Source organism: Sturnus vulgaris, chromosome 9 (genome assembly GCF_052056855.1).
Source record: "Sturnus vulgaris isolate bStuVul1 chromosome 9, bStuVul1.hap1, whole genome shotgun sequence".
In the NCBI taxonomy this organism is placed as follows: domain Eukaryota; kingdom Metazoa; phylum Chordata; class Aves; order Passeriformes; family Sturnidae; genus Sturnus; species Sturnus vulgaris.
Genome location: NC_142251.1, coordinates 21,066,095 through 21,092,162, shown reverse-complemented (window position 1 = coordinate 21,092,162; position 26,068 = coordinate 21,066,095). Strand labels below are relative to the sequence as shown.

At 41.2% G+C, this 26,068-nt stretch overlaps 1 protein-coding gene across 13 annotated transcripts in view; it reads right to left on the bottom strand.

The window, feature by feature from the left end:
- Positions 1-26,068, bottom strand: part of NTNG1 (netrin G1) — a 155,172-nt gene that overhangs the window by 76,734 nt on the left and 52,370 nt on the right. For all 13 annotated transcript variants that reach the window (XM_014885354.2, XM_088170082.1, XM_088170080.1 and 10 more), the window contains one exon: positions 14,058-14,698. In XM_014885354.2, the coding sequence (XP_014740840.2) occupies positions 14,058-14,698 (641 nt within the window). The remainder of the gene's footprint in view (positions 1-14,057; positions 14,699-26,068) is intronic.

Below are 26,068 nucleotides of genomic sequence, written 5' to 3'. Positions count from 1 at the left end.
AATTTCTGCAGACGTGTTTCCACAGCTGCAATTCTGGCATGTGTTGGGCCATGCACAGCATCTGCATATGCTCGGAGCTTCTTTGCCATATCAAGCACGGTCTCATCCCTCTCATCCCGCTTCATTATTGCTAAAGCAGAAGCATATTCATGGGGCCCAAGTCGTACAAGTTTTCGCCACATCACAGATGTACATGGTACCAAGTCCGGATTCCTAGTTGTTATGTCATCTGAGAAGATAATCTCTGCCACTGCCATTTCTCTCAGGCGTTGGATCCCTTGTTCTATCGTCTTCCAGTGGGTCTGCTGCATATAAAGATCATCTGCACACAGGTATCTTTGTGCTACACTGTCCAGGACCCGTGCCCAGAGGCTGTGAGGGTTAGGCCCTCTCATCATTCCTTGGTCGATGACAGGATCATGTGACAGGGATCCCAAATGCCTGGCTTCAGTGCCATCCAGAATTGTAGCCTCGCCTGCAGCATCCCAAAGACGGACCAACCAACTAATTATAGACTCATCAGGTCGTCGGGTGTAATCCTTTCTTAGGCCACGGAGGTCCTTTAGGGAAAAAGACTCAATATTGGCCTCTGATCTTTTACCAGTTGCTTTGACTCCTGGTTTTATGTCAGGAGGCGTCGAGGGTCCTTCTCCTGCATCATCATCATCATCATCCACTGGTCGATCAGTCTTGTCTGTGCACTTTCCACTTCTCGTGCTGGTAGCAACAGCCATTGGTTGAGGCTTACTGACAGGTTTAGCTGCTGGCTTAGGCTCACTGTCTGGTGTAGTTGTTGGCCTCGAGCCTGGGGTGTTGGCTGCAGCCTGAGTGACTGGGATAGTGGCTGATTTATCTGCCTGTCCCCCTTCCTCTGTCTGCTGCCCTACAGTATCTAACAGGGTACGGTAAGCATATGCCAGGGCCCAGCTCACTGCAATGATCTTCTTCTCCTTAGAATTGCCATGGCACTTCTCTTTCAGGTACTTTGCTACCTCAGCTGGGTTCTGAATTTGTTCACATGGAAAATCCCAGGATGTAGGGTCAGAAAATTCCTTTAAGATTTGGCCCATATCCTCCCATTTCCCACACCATTCAGGATTCCTCACGCCTGGCTCTACTCTGGGGTCAAGGGTCTCAGCCCCTCTAGAAATCTCAGCTCTCATTCTAGAGAAACTGCAGACTGTATAGAGAAAGCTTACTATATTAAACACCAGAAAGATGGTCTCTTTAACACTCAGGGGGAACTGAACATTCTCTAATAAGGATGTAACAAATTCAGAGGAGAAGAAGGAGAACAAAGGCTGAAAAGCCTCATCCCCTGCTTCTCCTCTAACAAACTGAGTGCACAACCACAGCCAAGAACCATACATTCCTGGAACAGATTCCAGCACCTTTATAAATCTCCTGCAGGCCATTAAAACCAAGCCCAGCCCGATGGATATTTTGGTCAATGCCCCTCTGCTACAGAAACTACGCATTAGGGACAATACCGGAGCTATTTCTGGATAAGCAAATAAACCCAGGGACCACAAAGGTATTAAGACTTCAAAAAACCCTAGGGACCAAAATCCCATGCAGGCCTCCACCCCAAAAGACATGAATTCCAACAACATAGCCAATAACTGCTCTATACCAACGCAAAAGAATTTGAACCAAATTATTATTATTAGAACAGGGTTTTTTTCCCACTTTCTCGAGCCTCGAGTTGGGCGCCAATTTATTTGTCCTGGTTTTGGGCAAATTTGGGGGAAAACCTCCAGAAGGAGCCCCCAGACAGCAAACCCCACGACTCCTCCCCCCCCACCCCACCGGGTTCGGGAAGAATTTCCTTGGAGAAGAGTGGGAGAAAAAACCTGTTTATTTAACAAGCAAGACACTCCCCAGCACAGGGAAAAAAGACAACACCAGCTGACAAAAAAACTCTTTCACCGTTCTGAAGGGATGACAAACTCAGTCTCTCTGGCGAGTGGTCGCTCAGTTATCAGTCTCTGGCGCTGGGGATGACTGCTGCAGGTGACAAAGTGTAGCCTCCCGGTGTTTCTTGGGGTTCCCAGGTCCCCGTCCGTTCAGATGGTATCCAGGAGAGGGAGGGGACGGGGTGGAAGAGAAAACAGTCCAGGGAAAAAGTTGGACTGCCTAGCTGAACTAACTAATAAGCAGAAAGCAAGGGCAAAGCGAAGGAAAGAAAAAGGCAGAAGCGAGCAAGCAGGCAAGCAAGCAGGCAAGCAAGCAAGCAAGCAAGCAAGCAAGCAAGCAAGCAAGCAAGCAAGCAAGCCGAGCTAAAACCTCTCCTAAACATAGACCATGGGGGAGGTGAGCCGGCTGATAACAAGACAAAACAAAGCTTCACTCTCAGACTCAGTCCTGGAAGCACAGGACATAATACCAAACATAATCAGGACACACGATTGGAGATAGAAACACCATAACATCACCCTAGGACAAAAGTACACATTTTATGGTAGGAATTAGGAGGAAGCTCCTGCATACAGGACACTGAGACTGGACTTTATGTTGTATTAACTGTGTTTGCATTGTAGTAATATTTGCCCAACTGTCCAAAAGGTCTGTCTCCTGTTACAACACACACTCAGCAAATTTTAAATTCCTAAATCTTTTTCAGTGGCAGTAAGCTCTTTTTTTTTGTGTCCTAATATACACAAGAGATTTTTCAAAAGCCCTGATATAATAAAACAGTCAAAATTTCCAAAATCTCCAATTTTCTCCAAGAGTCAGCACTCAATGACTGTTACATAATTTAATTTTAAATGCCAAATGTCTCTAAAAACCTGTGAGTGATGCATCAAGTGATGCTCTTTGGATGAAGCCTTTAGAGCATATGTATCCCTTCTTCACAATTCACAAGCAGGCTGAATGTCAGCCACACACTTCTTGTGCATTTGTTAGTCAAACCATGGGTATGAGTGTACAGGGAGAAAAGCAGGGAACATTAAAAGTAAATCCCTTGGCATCAAAACACAGAACCCTTGGTCATTCCCGTGGTATCACTGTCTCACATCTCTCCTATTTAAAGCATCTATATTTCATGAAGCATTAACAGACAAACAAACAAACCAACATATAGACCACAAAGTCAGCATTAGTCTCCAAAAGTAGCCTTTGGAAAGATGAGGTATTTCAGGATATGCTCTCTCAATATAGTGATTCAGTATCTTTAAAAACAAAAAGTTCGGGTATGTATTTTAAGGCATCAAGTCTAAAGCATGAGATATTTGTACATGTCAGAATGGAGGTCGTTGCTGTCATCCACCTGGAAGGATTACTGTTGGAAAGAATCACCACACTGGTTACTCCAGCAGTGTCTAACTGACCTACCTGATGAGAATGTACAATGATGCAAACTGCTTTGGGTGTGTAAGGGTTCTACTCTGTTGAAGCTTTCTTTCAAGACATGTACACTAGAGGTGAAATTAAATATTATTTTTCATTTTACTTTTTATTTCATCCAACTCCTTCTCCACTCCCCCTTTATCATTCAGGAATAAAACAAATGGAAAAGGAGGATGAAGACCTTTATTCACCCCTGCTCCAACCCTCCTCCCATCTAGCTTCTGGATTAGGTTAAACATTTTCAGTAGCAGAATATTAGCAGTTAATAACACTCAGCTTGTTTGATCTTTAGCTCATTACTAACTGTAACCCACCATTCTCAAACCACAGCTTCCCATCTTTTAATTCTTCTCCTGTGTTGCAGAGAGGAAGGAGCTGCCCTTGCTGGCAGACTGCAATTCCTATGGGACACAAGTGATTAAAAATGTAACTGGCTCCTTGCTGTTTTGCTGTTCTGCTGGAAGAATTATTTCAGGGGCATTCAAAGGAAGGAAGGAAGGCACAGTTCCATAAACACAGGATCATTAATGAAGTGTTTTCTGCATTGACAAAGTATAATAGCTTTACATCTTTATTGTAAAGGGAGATGTTCCTCCTGAAGGTTTCCATTCCTTCTTTGAGCCACACGCACTACAGCTGAAAGAGTGATGATCACATCGTGGAAAAGAGAATCAAAGGCAGTGAGAAATGAGCAGCTGGAGGTATGCAGGGTGTGGGACGAGGGAAGGAGGATTTCCCCAAGTGGGTCGCTGACAAAACAGATGCCTTGTCATACTGCAGCTCTGTCCCCTGGCCCCACTGCCATTGCTGCTCCCTGTTCCTGCTGTCTGCACTCCCCCAAGGGAGCAGAAGGTTGTGGGACCTGCTGTGCTCTAACTGCAGGGCAGAAATGGTAATTTAAAAAAAAAAAAAAACAAAAACCAAAACCCAAAGCTTTTCCAAGCCAATTCATGGTCGTGCTTACATGGCAAAATCAACAGCTCTTGTTCTGTCTAAGGGAAGAAACATCCCACAGTTCAATAACTACGAGAAAAATCTAAGGCAAATGAAAAAGATCAGCTGCTGAGGGAACGTATTTCGTGTTTCCTCTCCTGCACAAAAGGCTGCTGGAGTTTCCTGGACTCCATTGCATGTTCACGTGCTTGGACTGGCTTTTCTGAACAGGCCTAAACCAAAGCACTATAGAACCATTACCAAATCAAAGAAGTTAAATTACTATGGTTATAACAATTTCAGTAAACACCATCCCAACAGCTAAAGATCCTTAATGCACAAGAGAGTTAAAGGGAAAAATAAGGAAAATGTATTTTACCACATATAAAAGTCAGAAACAATAAACAGTCCTGCAACCATTTTGTATCTGGTAAAATACTGTACCTTGCATTAAAATATATATAAAGTGTTCTGGGAACTGAAGCAATGCTTCAGTTCAATAAAACTAATGTAATTAAAGAGAAAGAATCCTGTTTTTCCTCTGCTTGCAATTTCAGATGAGAGCTTCCTAAAACTTGTGACCATTGCTGGAATCCAATTCAGGACCTCAGCTTATCAAATTCCCAGCTCTGGCACCATGCCTTTGAGGTATTATGAAGTGCTGCTCATCACAACATCCCTGTCTATAAATGCTCCCATTAACTTTAAAGTGCAGACACCCCATTTTGAAACAGGCAAGTGTTCACTGTGAATCAAAATGGAGTCACCAAATACGTGCAGCCTTCAGCTGGTGCTTCTTTTATTGCGAGGTAACAAAGGAAAATGTGTTAGCACAAAAAGTCTCCTTGTAACATTTTAAACTTAGAAAGCTTTGCAGGACAGCACACCTACACAATGCCACAGCTTTTTGAGACCCTGCAGACCACATATCTTATCCTGTAATTCATTCTGGGACTGAGAAACTGCCAGGCTAATGAGCTCTCCTGCAGCCTCTTCCCCTGCAGGCGCTTCCCTGGAAGCACAATCTTAAATCAGACACTGCCCTGCCAGATGTAACCTCCTGAGCAAACACCAGTCCTCGCTCCCAACGTGGGCTGAGCAAGCCACGGCAGCACTAGTGTCTGACTTGGATGAAATCACAAACTTCCTTCCATTCAGACAGTGGAAGCCAAATTAATTCCTCAGCTTCTTTAATGCTGAGAGCCACATCTTGGGAATTCAATACAGGAACATATTAATCTCTCTGATAGGTGATAGGGCAATATATTACTGATAGGGAGCCAGCACGTCAGCACTGTGATAGTGACCCTGACCAGCAGATGACTGAATGGGTAAGGAGTGAAGGAGCTGCTCTGGCTTGAAGGCACAGCCTCAACTTTGGCAGGCAGTCCTTCACTCTTGTCCCACGGATAATTTCCCAACGCATCAGTTTGTCACTTGGGTATCCAGGAAACCTCATTATGAAGGTATGTGACAGCCCCTGATAATACATGTCCGTGGCAAAATAATTGATCCCTCTTTGCAGTGGTGATCTTTAATGCTCACAGGGCATGGGAGGTTATTAGAAGGCAGGCACCCTTTGATGGTCTCCAGTGTAATACGTTACCAGACAGCAATGTGCCACCTATCTATCACGTAGAAAATATTGTCATCCCTGAAAAAGGGCCTGGCAGTCGGGGTTAGGGGAGGAAGGGGGTTTAATTATATTTGTGGATGAAAAGATGTCCTGAGAAAAGTGTGCAGCCTGATTATTTATTGCCTGTTCAGAAGCACTCAACACAATATAAGGAAAACATCAGGCTCTCCAATACCGTGGCTCACATTGCTGTTATGGACTCTAGCCTTGAAATCAAGTTCAAGCTGAAGAACAAAATTACCTCTTACAATATGTGGTTTACTTCTGAAAATGAAAAGGGTAAGAGACGTATTAGCAATGTTGGCATTAGTGGAGGCAGCTGTTTTTAGATATTTGGTATTTCAGGGATGTGAGTTTAGCATCGTTACTAGAAGGACAGCTTACTATATTCCTCTGCTAACTTTCCAACAGTGAGCAGATGGTTACCCTATTACCAACCATTTGCATTTAACATATTGTAATGATTTATATACCACATGTCACCGAGCAAAGTAAAAACAGTCGATGGTAACTAATTAGTTGAGTGTGAAGATGCATATCTCAATGTATATATCCTTATTGTAATAAAATTTCATCTTCTTGGTTGTTAATAGGTTTAATTAACAGTGGTGTAACAGAAATACTGGTGGCAGTTAAACGTGAACCATCATGTCACTTTACCATTGGGACCGTATTGGTATCATTAACATTTCCACCAGCACTCCCTTACATGCCTATTTTATGAATGATGGTGCACAGAGGACAGATTATAGCAATCCATTGTGCTTCTCTACCAATCCTTCTTAAGTGTATTTCCAAGTACTTTATAAATCTTAATATATCAGATATTGGCTCATATTACAGGACAACACACATCTGGAGATGTTGGAAGTGGGAATGCTGCTTGGCAGAGCGGAAAGGCACACAGAGCTACCCTAAAGACAGAAATGCATTTAAGGGAGAAAATGAAAAGAATCACAAGGTCTTCAAGGGAGTTTGCAAGGAAGAAGCAGACAACTATTGACATTTATGTGAACATCAAAGTCAGAAGATAGACTCAAGGTTCAGAGGAAGAGCATAACTTTAGAAACCTGCCCTGCACAACTAGAATATGGGCAGGTGTATGTGCCATGTATCACACTATCCATGCTACATCCCAAGGCCTGATCAGATGTCACCTATGGTATGAAGCTATGGATTATCTGCCTTGAAATGGCTTTTGTTCACATTTTAGCTTATTTCAAAATGGTGGCCATCACCCCAAATATGTCAAAATAATTGTTAGTGAAGTACAGCTGGGTTACTCCAGAGTATAGCAGCATTTCCAGCATAAAAGTCTGGATGAACTGTTGTGTGAGCAACCAGGTGCAGTTGACAGACTGACTCTAAGGCTCCAAGGTCTCAATATGCTGCAAAAATTACAGGTGGTCTCATTCAGGAGTGGCAGTATGTCAAGAAGTTCAGCAGCTCCTGCTCCCTCCCAATGTCATTAGGACACCTCTTGCTACTCAGCATCCTTTCATTTCTACCATGTCCTGCAAATCTCCTGGGACACAGCCCGTTCTGCAAAGAGCTGCAGCCAGCATTACGCTTCCCTGAATGCGTCAGCAGCCAGACTCTCTCTTGGGAATATGACCTGCAGTGCAACTCCTCCTTTTCCCTGACGGTACTGCTGCCTGCTAAAATTGCAGCATTGCCATTTCTTTCTGTAGCTCTTTCCTCACTTTTCCACGAACAAGATGATCATCTATGGAACAGAATTACAGCAGTGTTGAAAACTAACCCTGTAGTTCAACCCAGTTAACAATACACTTCACCTGTGTTTTACTGAGGATTTTTCATGACAGCCTGCTGTGATCAAATAGGGACTGTGATGATTCCATTTGTGCATGGGTCACTAGTACTGCTGAGGCACGAAAATCCCAGAGATGGACTCCAGAGGGAATGGTAGGAAGGGTCTCGCAGACCCCACATAATGATACTATTAGACTTCAACTTTTACTAATTCACTGATTTCTGAATAGGTGTGACTGTATCACTGGAATGAACAGAACTGGCTGCTTTACATCAGTTCTATCTTACAGACATGAACAGACTGAGAGGTGTGGGTTTTTTTTTATTTTTTTAACAGAAGCTGAGATAGCCTTCTGACTTCTGTCCTCCCTCCTTTTTTTTCCTTTTGTTCCTTCTGTCCTCCCTTCTTTTTCATCACTTGTTTTCTCTCATTCCTCTTACATGCATTTGAAACTCAATGGGTTAATAAGGGTAGCTTCACTCAAATTACTCCTGATTTACTGGATGACATCTGAAAATAATAGTATCAGGGCTGGTCTCTTGTTTCAATACTTAACTTTTAACATATAGGGAGTGATACAGAGCATACTATGGCACTGTTCTAAAGGGAAATGCGAGGAAAGGCAGTGGAGTTAAATCTCTTAGTTTCAGATATTTCCCTAGATCACAGCTGATTGATGATTGATTTATTACAGCTACCCCCCCTGCACCCCCCCCCCAAAAAAAAAAATTAACAGAGAGAGAGACAGAAACATCACTTATGTCAAGAGAAAGTACACGGATATTTTGGGTTCAGCTACTACTTTCTAAGGCACTTCACACACTGAGAAGTGTCCAGGAAAAATCAGCTCCTAAGCAGATGCAATCAGGTACTGACATGGACAAAACTAATGGCAGGCAATACCACCGCACTGTTACCCATGGAAAGGATCAGAACCTAAACTTAAAAAAACTCCCTAAACAAACCCACACTTTAAAAATGATACTTCCTATTACTTGTGAAATAGTTGGAAATTTTAAAACTTTTAATGCAATAATATGTTGTACCATTCCAGCTTTAACTTCAAGCAGGAGGACATCCCTGTGCCAGGAATCATTTGTATATGTGATACAGGAGATCCTTAAGCTTATTTCAGTGTTTGCATTAAATTGCACTCTTTTCAAATGAAAAGCTTAAAGGAAAGAAAGTTTCTGCAAGCTATTGGAGTCACTGAATTTATTCAGAAAGGCCCTTTGGATTGCTTTTCAGCATACAAAGCAATACAGAAAGAAAAATCCTCATTCTTTCATCAGGATTTTTATCTCTACTCCTTTAATATTCAATGGCAAAATGAATTATACTACAAAAAGGCTTGGTGCCTCTCCTCAAAAACTCTGATTGTGCATGATACCGAGTTCCTTGAAAGACAGCTGGGGGAGATCTGTATGGAAGTATTTGATGTCTTGCAAAAAAGAAAAGATGACCAGATGCTAATGAGAAAGGTGGTAAGTGATGCCTGGTGGTTTAAAACCACTGATTTCCAAAGCATATAGCAGAATGAGAGTCCTAGACAGAATTCAGAATCCACTGCTCTGCTCCCCTTCCAGGCACTGCGACTGAGGCTGCTGAGCTGATGGACAGGACTTGTGTCACTGCCATCAGTATTGTCCAAACACAGGCAGGAGTAAAACCCACCCAGGACACCTGCACTGAGTAAACCCCTGGAGACTGCTCATGTGTGAATAAACACCATGACCATTTAATTATTTCAGTTCCTAATGATCCTAGATTTGGTTACAGAAAATGAAGGACCATTTTCCTTAGTGACACATCACAGCAGATATATAAAAAAGCAAAAATTGCACTTGGGACTTAAGAGCAATTGACATGCTCTTAAATACATATGTTTCTTTTTCTTTCCTGTTCTCTAATGAGTTTATAATTTAATCAGGGAAACTGCTAGATTCCCTCCAAATACTAGTGAAAATCTCAAAGGAGAAAAGCTGCTTATGCAAGTGTTCCTGTAAAACAAAGAGTATTCAAGTATGGTAAATTATACTAGAGTCAAGAATGGTATTCAGTTATCTCCTTAAAAGCTTGAAGCCTACATATCTTAATATTGATGGTCTGGTTCTGAGCTGAACATCAATGAAAACATTTTCTATTACAAATAAAACGACAGCATTTCTATATATTATCACTTCCCTAGGGCAAAGTTCTGCTTTTGGGACATTATCATATAGCGTTGCCAAGTGTATGACAGGGTAATATAGAGAGTTACTCCAATTAATCCATCCACAGACTGCATCTGCAGAATAAGCCAGAGGATGGGGCCCAGTAGAGCCCAGCCTGTCTGGTGGAACCTCCTGCCTGAAGCTGCAGGGTGAGCTCCCACTCAGGGCAAGTAGAGTCACCCGCCCCAAATGCATCCCCACCCCAAATCCACCACAGCCTCAGAAGCAGTTCAGGCTCACAGCTGGCAGAATGGACGGGCTGACCAAGAAGACAAAAAAGTCCCAAACCCCTAAGTAGCAAATATTTTTCCTTCAGATTAATTCATTCGGATGCTGAGACGGATTTAAATTTAGAAGAGATAATGTGAGAGCAAAGAACTGTTAAAACTGAGGTTACTTTTCATTTGTGTACTGAGAGTTAGAGGTTTCTATTGCAGCTGGAACTGCAACTGCAGCTGAGACGCGCTCAGAAAACCCCGGGGCTTAAATACAGAAGCTTCAAGGCGAGAAGGGTATAAAAATAAATTCCAAAGGGCTTAATAACATTGTGCAGAGACTGGATATTCTGGTGTCAGAAAGAAACTGGTGGCTCTTAGATCAAAACCTAATCATTCAAAAGCAATAAGAGCCTTTGTTTTACCCAGCCAGTCATTCTGTTACCCACTGGGACCGTGGCTTTTACAAGCATCCCGAATTACAGTTAATTTGCAGTGTATAAATGTACATGTCACTGACAATATAACAGAGCGAAAAATACTTTAAAATTAACATGGTTAAACCTTCAGCAGTCTGATGCAAAATCTCCTAGGAACCTTTAGCTTGACTTCAAAGGAATTATTATCAGCATTTTCGTGAACTTCTCCTACAAAAATAAGTTTAAAACTGGGAGCCGTACCTCACAGCTTACTGACAGGACTGTCCTTCAAAAGGAACTGAAGACAGGCAGAGCCTGCAGACAGGTCAGGCCACCTCTGCAGGCAGCACAGTGAAAGAAACCTTCCTGGGGCTGCAGCACAGGAGCACCCTCTGATCCTCTGCAGCAAGGCCAGACGAGAGGAAAATGTCTGCTCTTTCTTAGCTTCCTATCCCAGAAGACTTTATTTATGCATTAGCCGACCTTTCTAGCTGTTAGGACCATCTTGCTTCAGCAGTTAATTAACACAAGTGCCATAATTTAATACAGTTAATGCTACTTTATGCCCTTTAATGTACCTTCCATTAGTGATATTATTGTAGTATTACCCTGTAAATTAAAATAAGATCAAGAAAAAGAGAGGCTCTCTTTAATTAAGGTACTGGCACACTGCATTGTCCATTATTCACTGGAAAAAATCGCCCTGATTTAGTGAAGCAGACCATCAGTAAGTCAGAATTAGTCCATGTGGATTATTAGGTTTCTTGAATAATGGGAGCACAATAGGGTTGCTGAAATTGCTAACAGCCATGTTTCCTTTTTTTCATCACCTTAATAAATACAAAATGGAAGTGGTAAATTGAAGAATAAACAGGTGGTAATAGAGGAGGAAAGGCATTCATTGAGACTACACAAGTTTTCATCTCTAATGCAACATACATCAGGCTTATTTCACACCAAAATGCAAAACAACAACAAAACAAACCTATATTAAGTGGACAAATCTCCTACCTGTAATTCATTGTGAAGTATCAACCACCACAGTATTCTGTATATTTAACATTGTGGCTTTAAGATAGATGCTTTTCACTGTCATTGATGCTCAGAACACAGTGTGAAACAAATTACATTTTATGCTGCCTTTAGACATATGCTATTGTGAGCTTTGGTGATTTTAACTATACTTGACCTACAGGTTATGTTTTGCAGATAAAGGACTAGTTTTAAAGTGTGTCTGCCAGCATCCCTCATCCCCTACATGTCAAGCTCCTTGGTAACCTCTCTTTGTATTCCATCTTCATGGAATAATCTAGTCTAGTTTTACCAAATTTATATAAATAGCTGGGTCGCAAAGCCCAGAATATGAATCTTGTTAGCAAAAGAAAATAATTTTGTAACAATTTCCAGTTAACATTCTAAATTAAGGAACAAGAGCTGGAAAGCTCAGCTGAACTGGAAACAGTGGCACAACTACCGTGGTAACCCTTGCTTCCCTCCGCTGGCTCCCATGCTCAGGGCATGCCAGGGCACAGGCTGGGAATGTTGATTGGGAGACTCAGGTGGGGAGAGGCCATAGGGTTTCTGGAAGAGACAAAAAGTACCTAAAACCAGGTAACAGTGGATGTATTGCAAGTTACAACTGGTGCAACTAAACAGCCAGGGGCTGTGTATTGCAGCCCCACAGCTACTCAGCAGCAAGCAAGCCCTAAAGACTTTAACAAGGAAGGCTCACAAGATATTGAAGGAAATGGCACCAAATCCCAAAAGAGCTGTTCTTCTCATTAGGAGAAAAGTGATAAGAATTCACATGAATCTAATCTAGTGAGGTACTATTACACATCAGATACTTCTTTTAAAGCACGTGTCCAATTACTGCAGCATTTAGACAACAAGCATCAGCATCAGATAAGCTCTCTGTACAGTCATGCTGCATTTCTATAGATAATTTTTCACAAGATTGGTGAGCCCCAGATGTGCTCAGAATGTTTCTGTTTCTAATTTGCATGCAATGCACTCTTTTTTAATCCCTCAGATGCTTTCTTTGATAAAGTAATGATAATGTAATTGAAGTCAGACTAAGCTCCAAATGGGTTTTCAGACAGGGGAAGAGTCTTTCCTTAAAGCCTAAGGACTTACAAATCCTGAGCTTTGATATGATGCCTTAGTAGAGCTAACCTATGTGGAGCCCAGTGGAGAAAATATACACATTAAATAGGTGTTATTTTTTATAGTGAGGCTAATTGTACCAAAGTATTTCAAACAATATCTTAAGCTGTTCATGATCCACTTAGTCGTCCCAAGAGACTTCTGAAAAATAATTTAAAATGTAACTAATGAGCATTGCAAGAAGAATTCTTAAAACAGCAACATTTATTTTAAATTTTCAAATGTTGGACTAATAATTCTGTATGTATGGATATATAGTTGGTGTGGACACAGAAGACTGTAACTGCATATTAAATCTCCAGTCCTAAGAAATATATTTTGATGACTTTGATTTTATAACAGGAATAATAAAAATATAGCCAGCACTGTTTTATATAATCACTGTTGCTATTTTTTTTCACTCAGTTCTGAGTCTGCAAAGTCCCTGGCCTTTCAAGATAGATTAGCTTTTCTGTTTGTTTTGATACTTAGATTCTCGTAAAGAAAAAAAGTTTTTTAAACAAGAAGTCTTAAATCCTGTCTAGGAGAAACAGAGAGGGAAGAAATATTAGATGGTGAGTGAATTGCTAATGGAGGTGATCCCACTTATTTCTTCTGAACAACTTGGCATCCAAGACCCATACAAAGGGATCACCCTCCTGCTCCAGGGCATCAGTCAATTGCTAGTTTGAGTTGGGAATAAAATTTCCTGATAGGAATGTCACTGCAGTTATTATTTCTGGGACTACAGCACTTGATACCAGTCACTGCTTGCCCTAGAGGGAAGCATTTGTCTTGAACCCAGCTGAATAATCATCTTTGTTATATTCAAATCAGTCTATCTAAAACACTGCTGGGTTTTTTCCATTTTAATTCAGCTTCTCTGCATTTCAGAGCTAATTAAAATACAAGGAATGGCCTCTAATCTCTGCTGTTTTTCTTGTTCACAGCCAGACCTAGTGGGAAGGGTTTGTGCAAGGGCTGCTGTATCAATCACAGCTCACATTAGAGGCCTGGAAAGGTCAAACAATAAAACAAAATCTCTATTTTCAGTTAGTGCCACTGGATCAGACTCCAACTACATAAGAGAAGAAAGTGTCCCACAGCTAGGGTGAATTCCTGAGCCAACACATGAACCAGTGCCATCCTGCCTGTGAGACCCGGGGCTCAAGATCCAAGGTGAATGCCAGTGAACACCCAGACCTTGTGCCACGGAGTCAGAAACTTCAGGTATGACAGCAATGCCCTTCAGCTGAGCCAGATTTCCAATGAACATTGGCAGAAAATATCTTGTTTGGGGAAATAAGCAGTTTTGAGTACCTTCTCAAATCAAACACATATGTCTGTTTCTAAAGTTATATATTCTCTTACCTTCCATATACCCTTATGTCTGAAATTGCATAAAAGTAGCGTGCCAGATGTTGCTCATCTACATATATTTCACCAGTTGCTGGCCTAAGCAGTCTTATCCTCAGATCTGTGATGGTAAAGAAATCTCTTAACTTCTTGGTGGTGTCGAGCTGACCATAAAGAGAAGCCATGTTATGAAGTCGAGGTCCAGCAAAAAAAGCAAATCTATCTTTGATTTCGAAGTGGATTATTTTACTATTTGTCATGTACCCAGTAGAGTATTCCTCTGTGCAAATGATTTCTAGGACTGTGTGCTGTGATAAATCCCTCACTGATTTTGGATCCATGTGAAAAGCATCTAAGCAGTCCGTGGCATAGTATTGATAGGGCTGCCACGTTCGTCCATAGTCGAGTGATTTCTCCAGGATCATTTGGTCTGGACGGCCAGATTCAAAGGTGATAACTATGTTATCTGTGAGCTCAATGGTTTTGTTCCAGGAGAGTGTAATATTAACATGAAGAGGCTTCGGATAGTCCTTCCAAGTTGTGGACTGCCAAAATGTGGAGGGATGTCTTCCTTCCAGATCAAACATCAGCTCTGGAGGATGAGCCAGTTCTTGGGTACTCGCATCACATTCATTATTGCACATGTAGGGATTCCCCTGGAAAAGAGCAAACCAGTGTTACAAGGGGCACCACACAGGTGAGTGTGACACATAAGATGTTTTTTGACTGAGGACTGCTTTTCTCCAGGATGGAAATGAAGAAATAAATTTTAGTATAAAATTTAATATGCAAGTGATAACTTTATCTTAATGAGATTCATCCTGGCTATTTTACCTCTTAAAGTAAATGTACAAACACAACATAGAGAAAACCCTTGTTTCTGTATTATAAACATTTTTCTTAGTATATGTTAAAGAAAAGTAAAAGCTTATAATGAACAACTTGGACCAGGGATTGAGTCACAGAAGATCAAGAACAGTATGCAAGTCTCTAATAGCTCAATAACTCCAACTCTTCTTAGAAAGATGCAGCAGCCAAAGCGAATTTCTTTTTGAAACAAGCATGTTCCTCAGAGCTCTGCCCAAAAAAGAACTAATTTGTAGGGCAAGTGTATTTCCTTAGCAGTGCAGCCTGTGTGTACTCAGTATGAGCCCGTATTCTGTACACTTTCAAGTTTCCTTTCACCCAGGTGGGAAATTTATCATGTTTAACTTGTGTTCCCAGCTCAACACTGCCTTGCCTTAAAACATTTACACTTGCTACCAAAAGCCATTAGAAAAACAGTGCTCTGTCAGCTCTGGGACTTGATTCAGGTATCTGCCATCTTATTACAGGGTACCAAAGTACTTCAGAAAAGACTTTTCATGAGGCACCAGGTTCAATTTATCAGGACAAGATAATCCAGCACTTGATTAGGTGGGAGATGTCAGTGGCTCCAGCTGGAACACTGCCGAGGTGGCTGGAGCTCTGAACTGAGGGTTGAGTTAAAAACAGCAACAAAAAAAGGCTTGCCTACAGTGCACAGCTTTTACTGCTGCTTGTCCTCTGAAGCAAGGTGAAAGTGAGTTATTCTTTTTCTGGCCTTTTGATGCATTAACTTTCACACTACAGTCTTCTGCTTCTTCACAAAGGCTATTTTGTCTGCATATTGGGGATATCTTGCTGCAGTTGTACAAGATATCAGACCCTGTAGGCTGCACTGAATCACATATATCTAATTTCAGCTTTCAACAGTACATTAGTATTTTGCTACTTGTTCATTCTATGTTTGTTCCAGAGAGGAACTGCTGTTCTGTATCCTTCCCTCTGTCTGACACTCAGGTTGTGGAAGAAGCCTCTATTCACTGATAGTCAGCACTGCTGGGGAAAAATATGCACATACCTATACCTAGCAGAGCTCGATGAGGTCATTAATGTAGCTCTTATTGTCATTAATCAGAGCTCCTGCACCTGCCCTGAGAAGAGAACGAGCCCTGGCATGCTGATCAACCTTTTATTTTCTTATAATTGCAGTTATACTTCTCTCTGTCTCAAAGCCTGAGGGCAATGAAGGGACTCAATGCTATCCAGTGTGGAAAACAGGTTTCAAACATGAGTTTCCACCCTGGCCACTGCTCTGCTCCTTGATATACTCCCATGAAACACAAGAAAAAGAACTTCTGCACTCACTTCGACCTCCCCACTGGCAACCTCCTCTTACCTGGGCTAGAAAATACTATTTTCTTTCTCTGTCTTTCTTGTTACTACAGCTGAATGTTAAAACTGACAACGATTCACTGGGACTGGAAGTCAGGAATAAAAAAAACTACAACACAACAAAAAGGGTTAGTTGAGAACCAGCATGCTGCTTGTTACACTGACAGCTTCAAAGCATGCAGCTGTAACTGGAAATATTCTGCAAAATATTGTCTATAATCTGTTATAGCTCTGATTTCAAGCTCATGGATGCTATTTCTATGCCTTCCTTTTGAATAAAACAGTGAAAATTAAAAGTAAGTTTCAAGCAGAAGAGAGAAAACACAGAATTTTTTAATATTTAAGTTCCATTTAATATATCAGATACAAATGCCAGAATTTGCTAACTTACACAGGCCTATTTTCCTCAGGGGAAATATACATATTGTGAAATGTGTAAGGTTCCAGATCCTCTGGCTATATGTAAATATCAGTTTATCAGAAGATGCACAGATTGCATAAATCACACCTGTCTGAGGCTGCCCAGAAAAACCTGGTCACTTATCTGTGTACCTCTAACCTATATGCTTTATGCTTCTGCTCTTGCTTTGGCAGGAACAACCACACTGGGCAGTCACAGGTACCAAATCCCAACAAATAAATGCTCCTGTGTAGCCAGACAGTGCTTTAAGCACTGCAGAGGGGTGGCTTTAGTTTCCTGCTCCACAAGCAGCCGCTGGGTCTGCTGTGACTCTTTGTGTTAAAAACTGAAGCCACTCTGATCCCTTAGTCCCTGGATGCTGGAGGAAGCATGTTTTATGATTTCCAGCAGCTAAACCAGGTTGTATGGGATGTAGTGTTTCTTTCTTTATATTAGTTGATTTATTTTACTCCCTTTGCCTTCTATCTTTTGTTTTTTAACAAAAGCTGGGGTGCTAACAGAATCAGAGAATAACTGTGAGAGGGGCTCCAAAAACACCCCACAACGAATGTGAATACAGTATGACACTGATTGCTGGTAGCCCTAGCTTGCAGCTGAAATGCAGCCTGCAACTCTGTGCACAGAGCTTTTTAGGGAAAGATGAGACTATTCCCTTATTGGCAGAGTATTGTGAGAAGTAGGTAAGAATCACAGTGCTGTCCTGTCCTGCACCTGAAACTCTTATCAGCAGTGCCACAACCTGCCACTGAAACACCGAGGTAAGGACATCACTAAAAATGAAAAGCCTAATAAAGCTTCGGGTATATCCTCACCAATAAACAGAATTATTCTTTTAAATTTATGGCACAGAATTCTCTTTTAAGATGTGAATGATTTGATGACACCAAAATAACCTGTGTGGAGTTCAAGTGCTTGAAAAGGAAAATTAGGACAAAAAAAACAAAACTAAGCTGATTATAAGCCAATAAAATAAATGTCCTGAATTCTAACAGGGGGAGAGAAATGATGAGTTTATATAAATTCCCCTCTGTCTACTGAAATGGCAATTGCTGATGTAATTTTGAAATATTTAACATAATTATTGCTTCAGAAGCTTGGAATCAGGTTCCCATTTTCTCTACTAGCAACTTGGCTTTCAACTGCTTCTAATTAATCTTAAATATAATTTGCATGGTAAGTCATACTTACATTACCAAAACAGTCTAAAAGGGTCTTACTCTACACAAATGTCCCTCAGTACATGTTATTATGAAAGCAATTAATTTAACTGGGATTAGTTACATATTTTAATGCCTTGATCTCTACAATAATCCTCTTTAAGACTTTTGTCTCTGTAAAATGAATATAACAAAGACAAACTTTGCCCAATTTGTGAAAACTAAGCTCAGTCTGTGTTGGGGCCATCTGAAGGACCAGAGCATTAGCATCTCTAAGTAATTTTGTGCCTAGCAGGCAGCCGTAAATAGATCTTCATTTAAGCCTTCCAAGAAGCAGCTCTTCAGTAGGACAAGGTGGAAAATATTTATAACTTTTCAAAATGATATTTAAGCCATTAGGAGAGTTTTAAATAATTAAATACTGATAAATACTTCTAAACACTTTACTGCCAATTAGCATAAAAGGTAGCTGAGTCTTTCCCAACACCACAACCACGACCACCTAAAAGAAACCTGCTGTTTTCCTGTACAGTAATGGGAGATTGATATTAGATAGCTCCTTGCAGGCAGGCAAATTAAGCTGCTATTTATTTTGTTTTTGGCTGCTCATGGAATTGAAACTATTACTGAAAGTACTGACACAGTCTAAGTGTTGGCTTTAGGAGGAGGTACCTGATTTGCAGGCACAGTGAGGACGTGTGGCTGTACCACATAATCCCATTCAGCCCTGGCTGGAAAAAGCAGAGTTACCTGAGAAGCTCCTGAGCAGGGCTGACTGGTCCCAGCAGCTGGGTTCAGTCTGTTTTAGCACACAGCAGTGTCTCTTTGTGCCAGCCAGCTTGAACTTTTACAGTGGTGTTGGAGGTGCCCTGCAGGTGTCCCTGGCTGGGATGGTGCTGGGGCTGGCCCTGCTCCCCCTGGGCAGCAATGTGTGCTCCCAAAAGCCTCTCCAGGAACAGCACAGTGACCCTAGGGTGAGGACTGAGGTCAAAAACAGAGATCTAGCAGTAGTGTGACCTGTGAATGCCAGCAGGAGAGCAGCAGCAGTGCTGCAGCTGCTGTTGAAAGGCTGAAGTTTGAGCGCTGCTGCTCAGGTGAAGCCTCTGGTCTCTCACCTGTACAGCTCCTCAGCGGCACCCACAGCCTCAAGGCTCGATTGAAGATGTTGCTTCTTTCAGTGTGTTCCCTGTCCACATTAAGACCTCATGGACTTTCTCACTCAGGAACAAAGACAGAAGAGCTGGAGTGTGAATACTGGAAGATGTATCACAGATTACATGCTGTAATGGACACCTGGCTAAATCCCTACAGAGGATTACAACTTGCATTTTCAAACCGGTGCAGGCTGCTGAGGTCAAGCTGGCCAAGATTTTAAGAAGAACCAAAATAAATTTTCAAGAAGTGAGTCACTGCAACTGATTTTTATACCACTGCCACGAGGTAATTAGATCAGGTGCACAAGACAAGAAATAAATACAGCCTCACTTATGTCTGGAGTGCGGCTGTGTGGTAAATTACTACATTCAAGTCACACTTTTGGAAATAATAGAGTATTTCTCTTTTCCTTTTCAAAAGATCATTACAATTAATTCACCTGGTGCATGTTGTACATTGGAGGTGATTAATTAGACAGTAATAGCTAACAGCAGCAATTGTCCTAATGCTTACATTTTGCATGTGGTTTCTAACCAGGAATTACTTGTTTACCATGACAGAGCCAGATTATGGAGCCATTAACTGTGAGATACTACTTATGAGGTGTTGTTCTGCTAAGGGCAAACAGTCAGTGAGGAGAAGGATTGGCAAGCTCCAGGATCTGGTGCATGATAATTGATGTTATCAAAGCCACTACATCCATTAGCTGGTTTGAGAACATCTTGGTCAATGTCTGCAGAATTATTGCCGTGATGATGACAGGAATGGCTGTAGACAAGAACATTTTACCATCAACAGCCTTTCATCACTGCAGTGACAGCATTTTAAGTTAAAGTGATTTAAGTTAAGAAAGAAAAAGTGCTAAAATCTGAGTGGAAGATTTGATGCTCTTTCAAGAGCTCCCAAGTGAGGACATCTGGATGCCCAGACTGGCACTTTGAACTCTGAGCTGCAGGCTGAACAATGTACATTCTTCAAAATGAGCAAAAAACAAAATAAAAGCATGTTTAAATCAATACCTTCTGGGGAGACTTAAAGAGATTAAACCAGGGAGGATGTGACTGGCCAAAAATAGACAATAATGCTTAACAACTTCATGCACTTTTAAGCTTGAAAGTACATTGTAGATTATGGTCCTGATCCTGCGACCAACTTGGTGTAAGAAGGCCCTTGTAATTCAGATTTTGAAAAGATATTTAAGACCCTAAAAATATGACACTTTGCTGTGTGGCACCTAGCTAATTATTCTTCATGACAGTACCTCCATAAGGTATGGAATCCTATACTAAATTTACATATAGATTCAGAATTAGAGAGAAATGCTTTTGTATGATGAACTCGGTAATCCCTGATTATATTGTACTCTTTCTTGCAAAGCCTTTTGGTAGACCACGTGAAGGTATTCCTGGCATACAGAGTTCTCAGATTACTGCCTCTTTTCAATGCTATGGATTGAAAATATTGCATAGAAAAGCATTTTAATATTTGTAGCACCAAATGCATTGGTGCATTTGCCAAAGGCATTTAATTCCTAGCAGAACATTCTCTATTTTTAGTAACTTTAGTTACTTTTTGAAAATTATTTTCAGTTTACTGTATGAGGCAAATGGAGTTTTGCTTCCTCTGAAATATTTCTACCCACTTCTGGGGAGTGAAAATCCTTCTTTTCCTCACTGGTATCCTTCTGCTGCTGAAACTGCCTCTCACTTGGCAACCTTGCTGATGTAACTTTGGCCAATTGATCATTCTGGCATAACCTTATGGCAGATCTTGGCACTGATCCCAGTGTGGTTTTGTTATTTCAGAAGCTCAATATTGGTGTTTTCCTCTTGCATCAGCAGGTATCTGGCAACATAATCACTTTCCTATTTACAGCTTTTGCAGTGTCATGACACGCCTGATGCTGGGACCCTACTGTGCTGAGCTCTGGCTGAGCAATACAGCAAATGTTCCAAGAAAATCTGAGTTTTCCTTTATACCAGATGTATACCTGGATGTAAGAAACTGAAATCCCAGGGGGTGTAATATCCCCTTCTCTCAGAACAGTGGTGCTTGTCCTGGCTAAGGCAGCTCATCCATGAGAGCACTCCTGGGACAAGGCAGCAGAGGGTATCCATCTCCAGCACCCTGCTCAGCTCACACCAGTGCATTTTTGTCTGAGCCCATTTTCCAGCCATCCTGCTGCCCTGCTGGAGCTCTGGCAAAGAAGTTGTGCAGGACATACAGGGGGTGTCCTCAACTGGAAATAGCTTAGCTGCCAGTAACAACAGTGTCTCTGCATTAGGTTTTGTGCTCTGATACAGCTCTCATCTTGCTCACTTTCTGATTATTTTGGACTACCTATGGGCTAGAATGGGGGCCACTGAGAAGGTAGAAATATGTCTAAAACACTACAGCTGAAAGGTGCTATTCCTGAGCAAGGAAAAGCCAGCGCAGAGGAAAGTTGGTCCATTATCATGAACAGATGTTATCATGGAGGGAATGTGAGCATCAAAATCTGAGAAATTAAAATATCCTGGTGGGGACAGGAGAAACCAGGGTGCTGGAAACACTAAAACAATTATTTTGTTGGGTTTTTTTGTGCCTTTGTAGTTATAAATGATTGTGTTCAGTGTTTTGGTCCAAAAAAAAGAAAACTGTGCATACCAAAAAGTCTGAGAAACAGGTTTTGATAGCATGGGAGACCCCTGCAAGCCTTAATGTCCCTGACCAGCCCCACCTGGGCCCCAGACCAGACCCTATTTAAGCTCAGGCTGAGCTCTCTATTTGGCTTTTTTTTCACCTTAGGCTTGTGCTGTAGTTCTGGATCTGCCTCTCCTCCTGAGGGGTTCCTGTGATGACCCTGGTTTATCCACTCACTGCACCTGGGATGTCAGTGTCTCCCAGCTGTGCTCTGGCTGTGTGGGTGGTGCTGAGGTGGCTCTGATGGCACATCTTCCCCTGGCACTTGCTGAGGGATATGCAGGGAGTGAGGGGATGGCCAAAGCAGGAATGTAAAGCTCCTCAGCCTGCCTTAGAGGTATGCAGAGTGGAGCTCTTCGTACTAGCTGAGTATGAAATCAGATTGTGAGATACCAAATCATGGGAGGGTGGGAATTGTGTGCTAGCAAAAATTTCTGGAAGAGTCCTGGTGTGAGGGAGGTGAAGCACTGCAATCTGGGGGGGCTTCCACCCCTCCATGCAGGGCACAGTGGCTGCTGTGAGCTGTGCTGGGCTGGTGCCTGTGCTGTGTGAGCGTGTCAGGAGGGTCTTTGCTGGTGAGTAAAGAGTCGGTAAATGTAACTAGTCCTGTATTTTTATTGCCCACAGGCAAAGTGAAGAAATGTGCCTTGTAATAATGCTGGAGGCAGGTGGGTTATAAATGGCTTTTGCTTCTGCAAAGATTTGTTTTTAGGTTTCAAACTGGCTCCTAACAAAGCTCCATCCTCTGCCCCTATGGCCCCCACTCCTGTGGTAAGGGTTTCCTTGTCCTCCTGGTGGGCAGCTCTGGAGTAATAACTCTGGAAGCTTGTGTGAAGTACTGATGCCACAAGTCCTGGCCAGGATGCAAATTTCTTCCTGATTTTTGTGTAAATCAAATGAAATGAGCAGAGCACTGATGTGGTGTTTAACTGAGGAGCTGCAACAGTGTTGAGTGCAAACCTGTCCTGTGCTTATTTCAGTAAATGCATCTTACTTGGACAGCTCTATGTAGAACATTTACCACAGCCCAAAAAAATCATGTATGAATGAAATGCTATGGCAGGTTAGAAGTGAGTAGTACAGAAACACAAAAATCCTGAAGTTAATGGAAAATGAATGTACAGTGTTGTAATGACTTGAATGAAAACTACATGGCTCAGGATCTCTCCATTAAAAGAAAAAGCTGTGATTTTTGTGTATATGGTTTAAAAGGAATTACAGTGAAAAATTTTCATCAAGTTGTTAGTTATACCTTATTATGGTAAGATGTTGGATATAACAGGATGGATTTATACTGCAGTTTAAAAATCTTCTGTCTGTAACAGATCTGGATGAAAACTCTCTGCTGTTGAATTGCCACTTAAGTAGCTTAATGATAATGCTGAATGCATTATTTACTTATTGTGAAAGATGTACAAAGCTCCTTATTCTTTTTTTCTCTTGGCTGTGATATTTTTCAATACAGAAGCTTTCTAAAATGCTATGTAGCTCATTAAAATCACTTTATTAACTATCTGTCCACCAAAGCAGACTGTCATAGCTTTTTTATAGCACATAGCTATTCTACAGTGTCCAAATATTTAGGGAAGAACTGCTGAATTTGATTTAAACTTGAAAAGTGTTTTACATAAGCACATACAAAAACATAAAGTGCAAAACAACAAACTATTCTAAACAAGCAAAGCTTTTTTGTCTATTTCTACTGTGTTTAAGTATAGAGTAGTAAGAAAAGTCTGCATTATTAGAATTACTATAAAGCAAATAATATAAAGATTTTTTTTTTTAAAATAGCATCCCCTTAACCTCTCTACTACTGGCTTATGTGCAAGTTCAAACTAGATAGTAGAAGTCTGAAATGCTAATGTCCCTCTAGGATTATGTAAAAACAACTTCAGCACTTCTCTGTGTAGTTCATACAATAGCTCAATTTATATGTGAGGTTTGGCTGACTGATCAACATGATAAGTAATATGCTTTAAAATTAGTGTTTAATAAACTGAGAATTTTCAGATTCAGTGAAGCTCAAATTATGGTTACAAAGCATATCATGTAATTTCAAAGGGGTGTTTCTGAGGCCTCAGTGCTAAGGGTGGGTTCATGTGTATGCAGACAGGCCCCAAGGGCTCCCAGCCATTCACCTGCTGCTCTCTCCCTCAGCATAGCAAAACAGGCCAACAGACTGGGCTTCCAGTCACTGCAAGTAATTTGGCACTAATTAAAATAAGGCTACTCTTTAAAATAGCACAGACATAATTCTTCTGAGTTTGAAGGGAGGGGGGCATGAAAAAATTGGAAAACAATTTAAGAAATGCTGTTGTGCTACTTTTCTGGTCCAGCAACTTCCAGTGGATCCCTTTCCTAAAGGATTGCACCTTTGCCATGGTCTCAGTCCTGCCCCAAGTGAGCATTAGGCTCAAGCAGCAATGTGCTGCTTGCTCAGCCTTCTCCCTGTTCACCTGCCCCACCTTTGTGCCTAGAAATTATGCTGCTGTATTGGTGAGTTGGATATGTCTGAAAAACAAGTACTTTTTTCCCCAGTCTGAAGTTTTCCACTGAGTCAGGTCTCTGTTCTGATGCACTGCTTGGCCAGATGAGTACTGGTACTACCAGAAGGGATGCAACAGCTGGGAGTGAAGTGAAGCAGTGCAGATAGATTGAGTGGCTTAAGGGCAACATGAAAATGCACCCTAAATAGTGAACAAAGAGCTAAATTATGCCTCTGCTGTTGTACTCATGCATATCTGTTAAAAGGTCACTTACAAAAATAGATACTTGCATGTGCAAGTGTCATTTATGTTGTAGAAGACTACTCAGGGGGTGTACATGTCTGAACTTGGACATAACCATTTCTGTCTCAACAGTATGAATTTCACTACATATATCCCCCGCAAGGCATCATTACAATTTTATTCTTACAAAGAGCAGCAGGATTTAGGACAACAAATTCAGATTATTTCTTTTCTGACAGATGTAAACATAGCACCTGCAAATGCTTACCCTGGTCTGCACTGCAGGTATTGCTGCTGCAATCTCAACAATCTAAATTCAGGTATGAAAAAGTCTGCTTTTTCTGCTGGAAGTATTTTATTTCCTCTGTATTTGCACGTCTGTGTGAGTATGCTTTATATTTTTAACTTGCTTCACCTGATAATTTTATTCTTTACCGAAAGTGGAACTGTAGAATATGCTACACCTGGGAAGTACAGCAGAGTGATGGAAGGTGTATCATGTTATGTCATTGTGATTGTAGGTTTTATGTTTTACTCTCAATACTGGCAGACTCTGTTAGTGGAGATAGCCAAAGGCACTTTAGAAAGCTATTCTGATTGACAGGAAGTTTATGCAAAACTGTTTTCATACACAGAAATGCACAACTCCTGTACTAAGAACTAGTTAAAAGGGAAACTAACAAAACGAAATCCCAAACCTTACCTAGCTTTGTGAAGACAGAATCCTTGTTTAAGTATTTACCCTCAGAAACAAGATCTTATAATTTATTTCTCACTTGTAATTTTCACCAACTTAAAAGATGCTATTTGCTTGCCTAGATGTGCAGCTACACAGTCATTCTGCAGAATCTGTGGGATATTGACTTTGAATTATGGCAAGACAATGAGCAGAAGAAAACCAAATCCTCCATGGTATTCATTAATGGTTGCCTGTGACAAACCACTGTCAGCTTTAATAGTTTTCCTGGGGTGATTCCTTCTTCCTCTGTGGGAGACTTTTGAGATTGCTAAAGAGGATTCCTAAGTAGTAGCAATAGTTAAATAACTTTCATTAAATGCATAAACGTAGTTAGAAAAAAGGTTATCTTCAATTTCATTTTATTTCTTCCCAAAGAAGTAAGGTTCTTAGAACAGATGGTCTAATCAAATACCTACACTAAGGTATGTGTCTATTCACTAGAGCATTACCAAAACAGTGAGCTGATGTTTTACTGATCACCCCAATGAGAGAAATGCTGAGTGCTGTTAGATAAACTGTTAATTTCCCAAAGTTGGACTAACTTTTACTTTGTTACCATTGAGATTAGACAGCTTTTCCAAGCCAAGGCAGGGCCTTCCTCAGCTCTGGCAGTCCCTTATTTTGTAAGCTATCACACCAGTTTGAATAGGATATAATGTGGTAGCTATGAAAAAGGATAGCAAAATCAGGTCACTTACAGCTGTAAAAAAACTTTCAATCCACGTTTATGTAATATCGCATGTTTATGTAATGTTTTCTGTACTACATTTAAGTTCTAAATCTCCAAATGATTTACAACCATGTTCAGCTGCCCACAAAGGTACAGGTGGGGGAGATCAGACAGAGAGGTGAAGTAATTAGTGCTCAGACAAGTGGTGGCAAAGGCAGAACCTTTTCCTTTGCCTCACAGGCCTTTCTTTCAAAGAGAAAATTTTTTATTAATTATT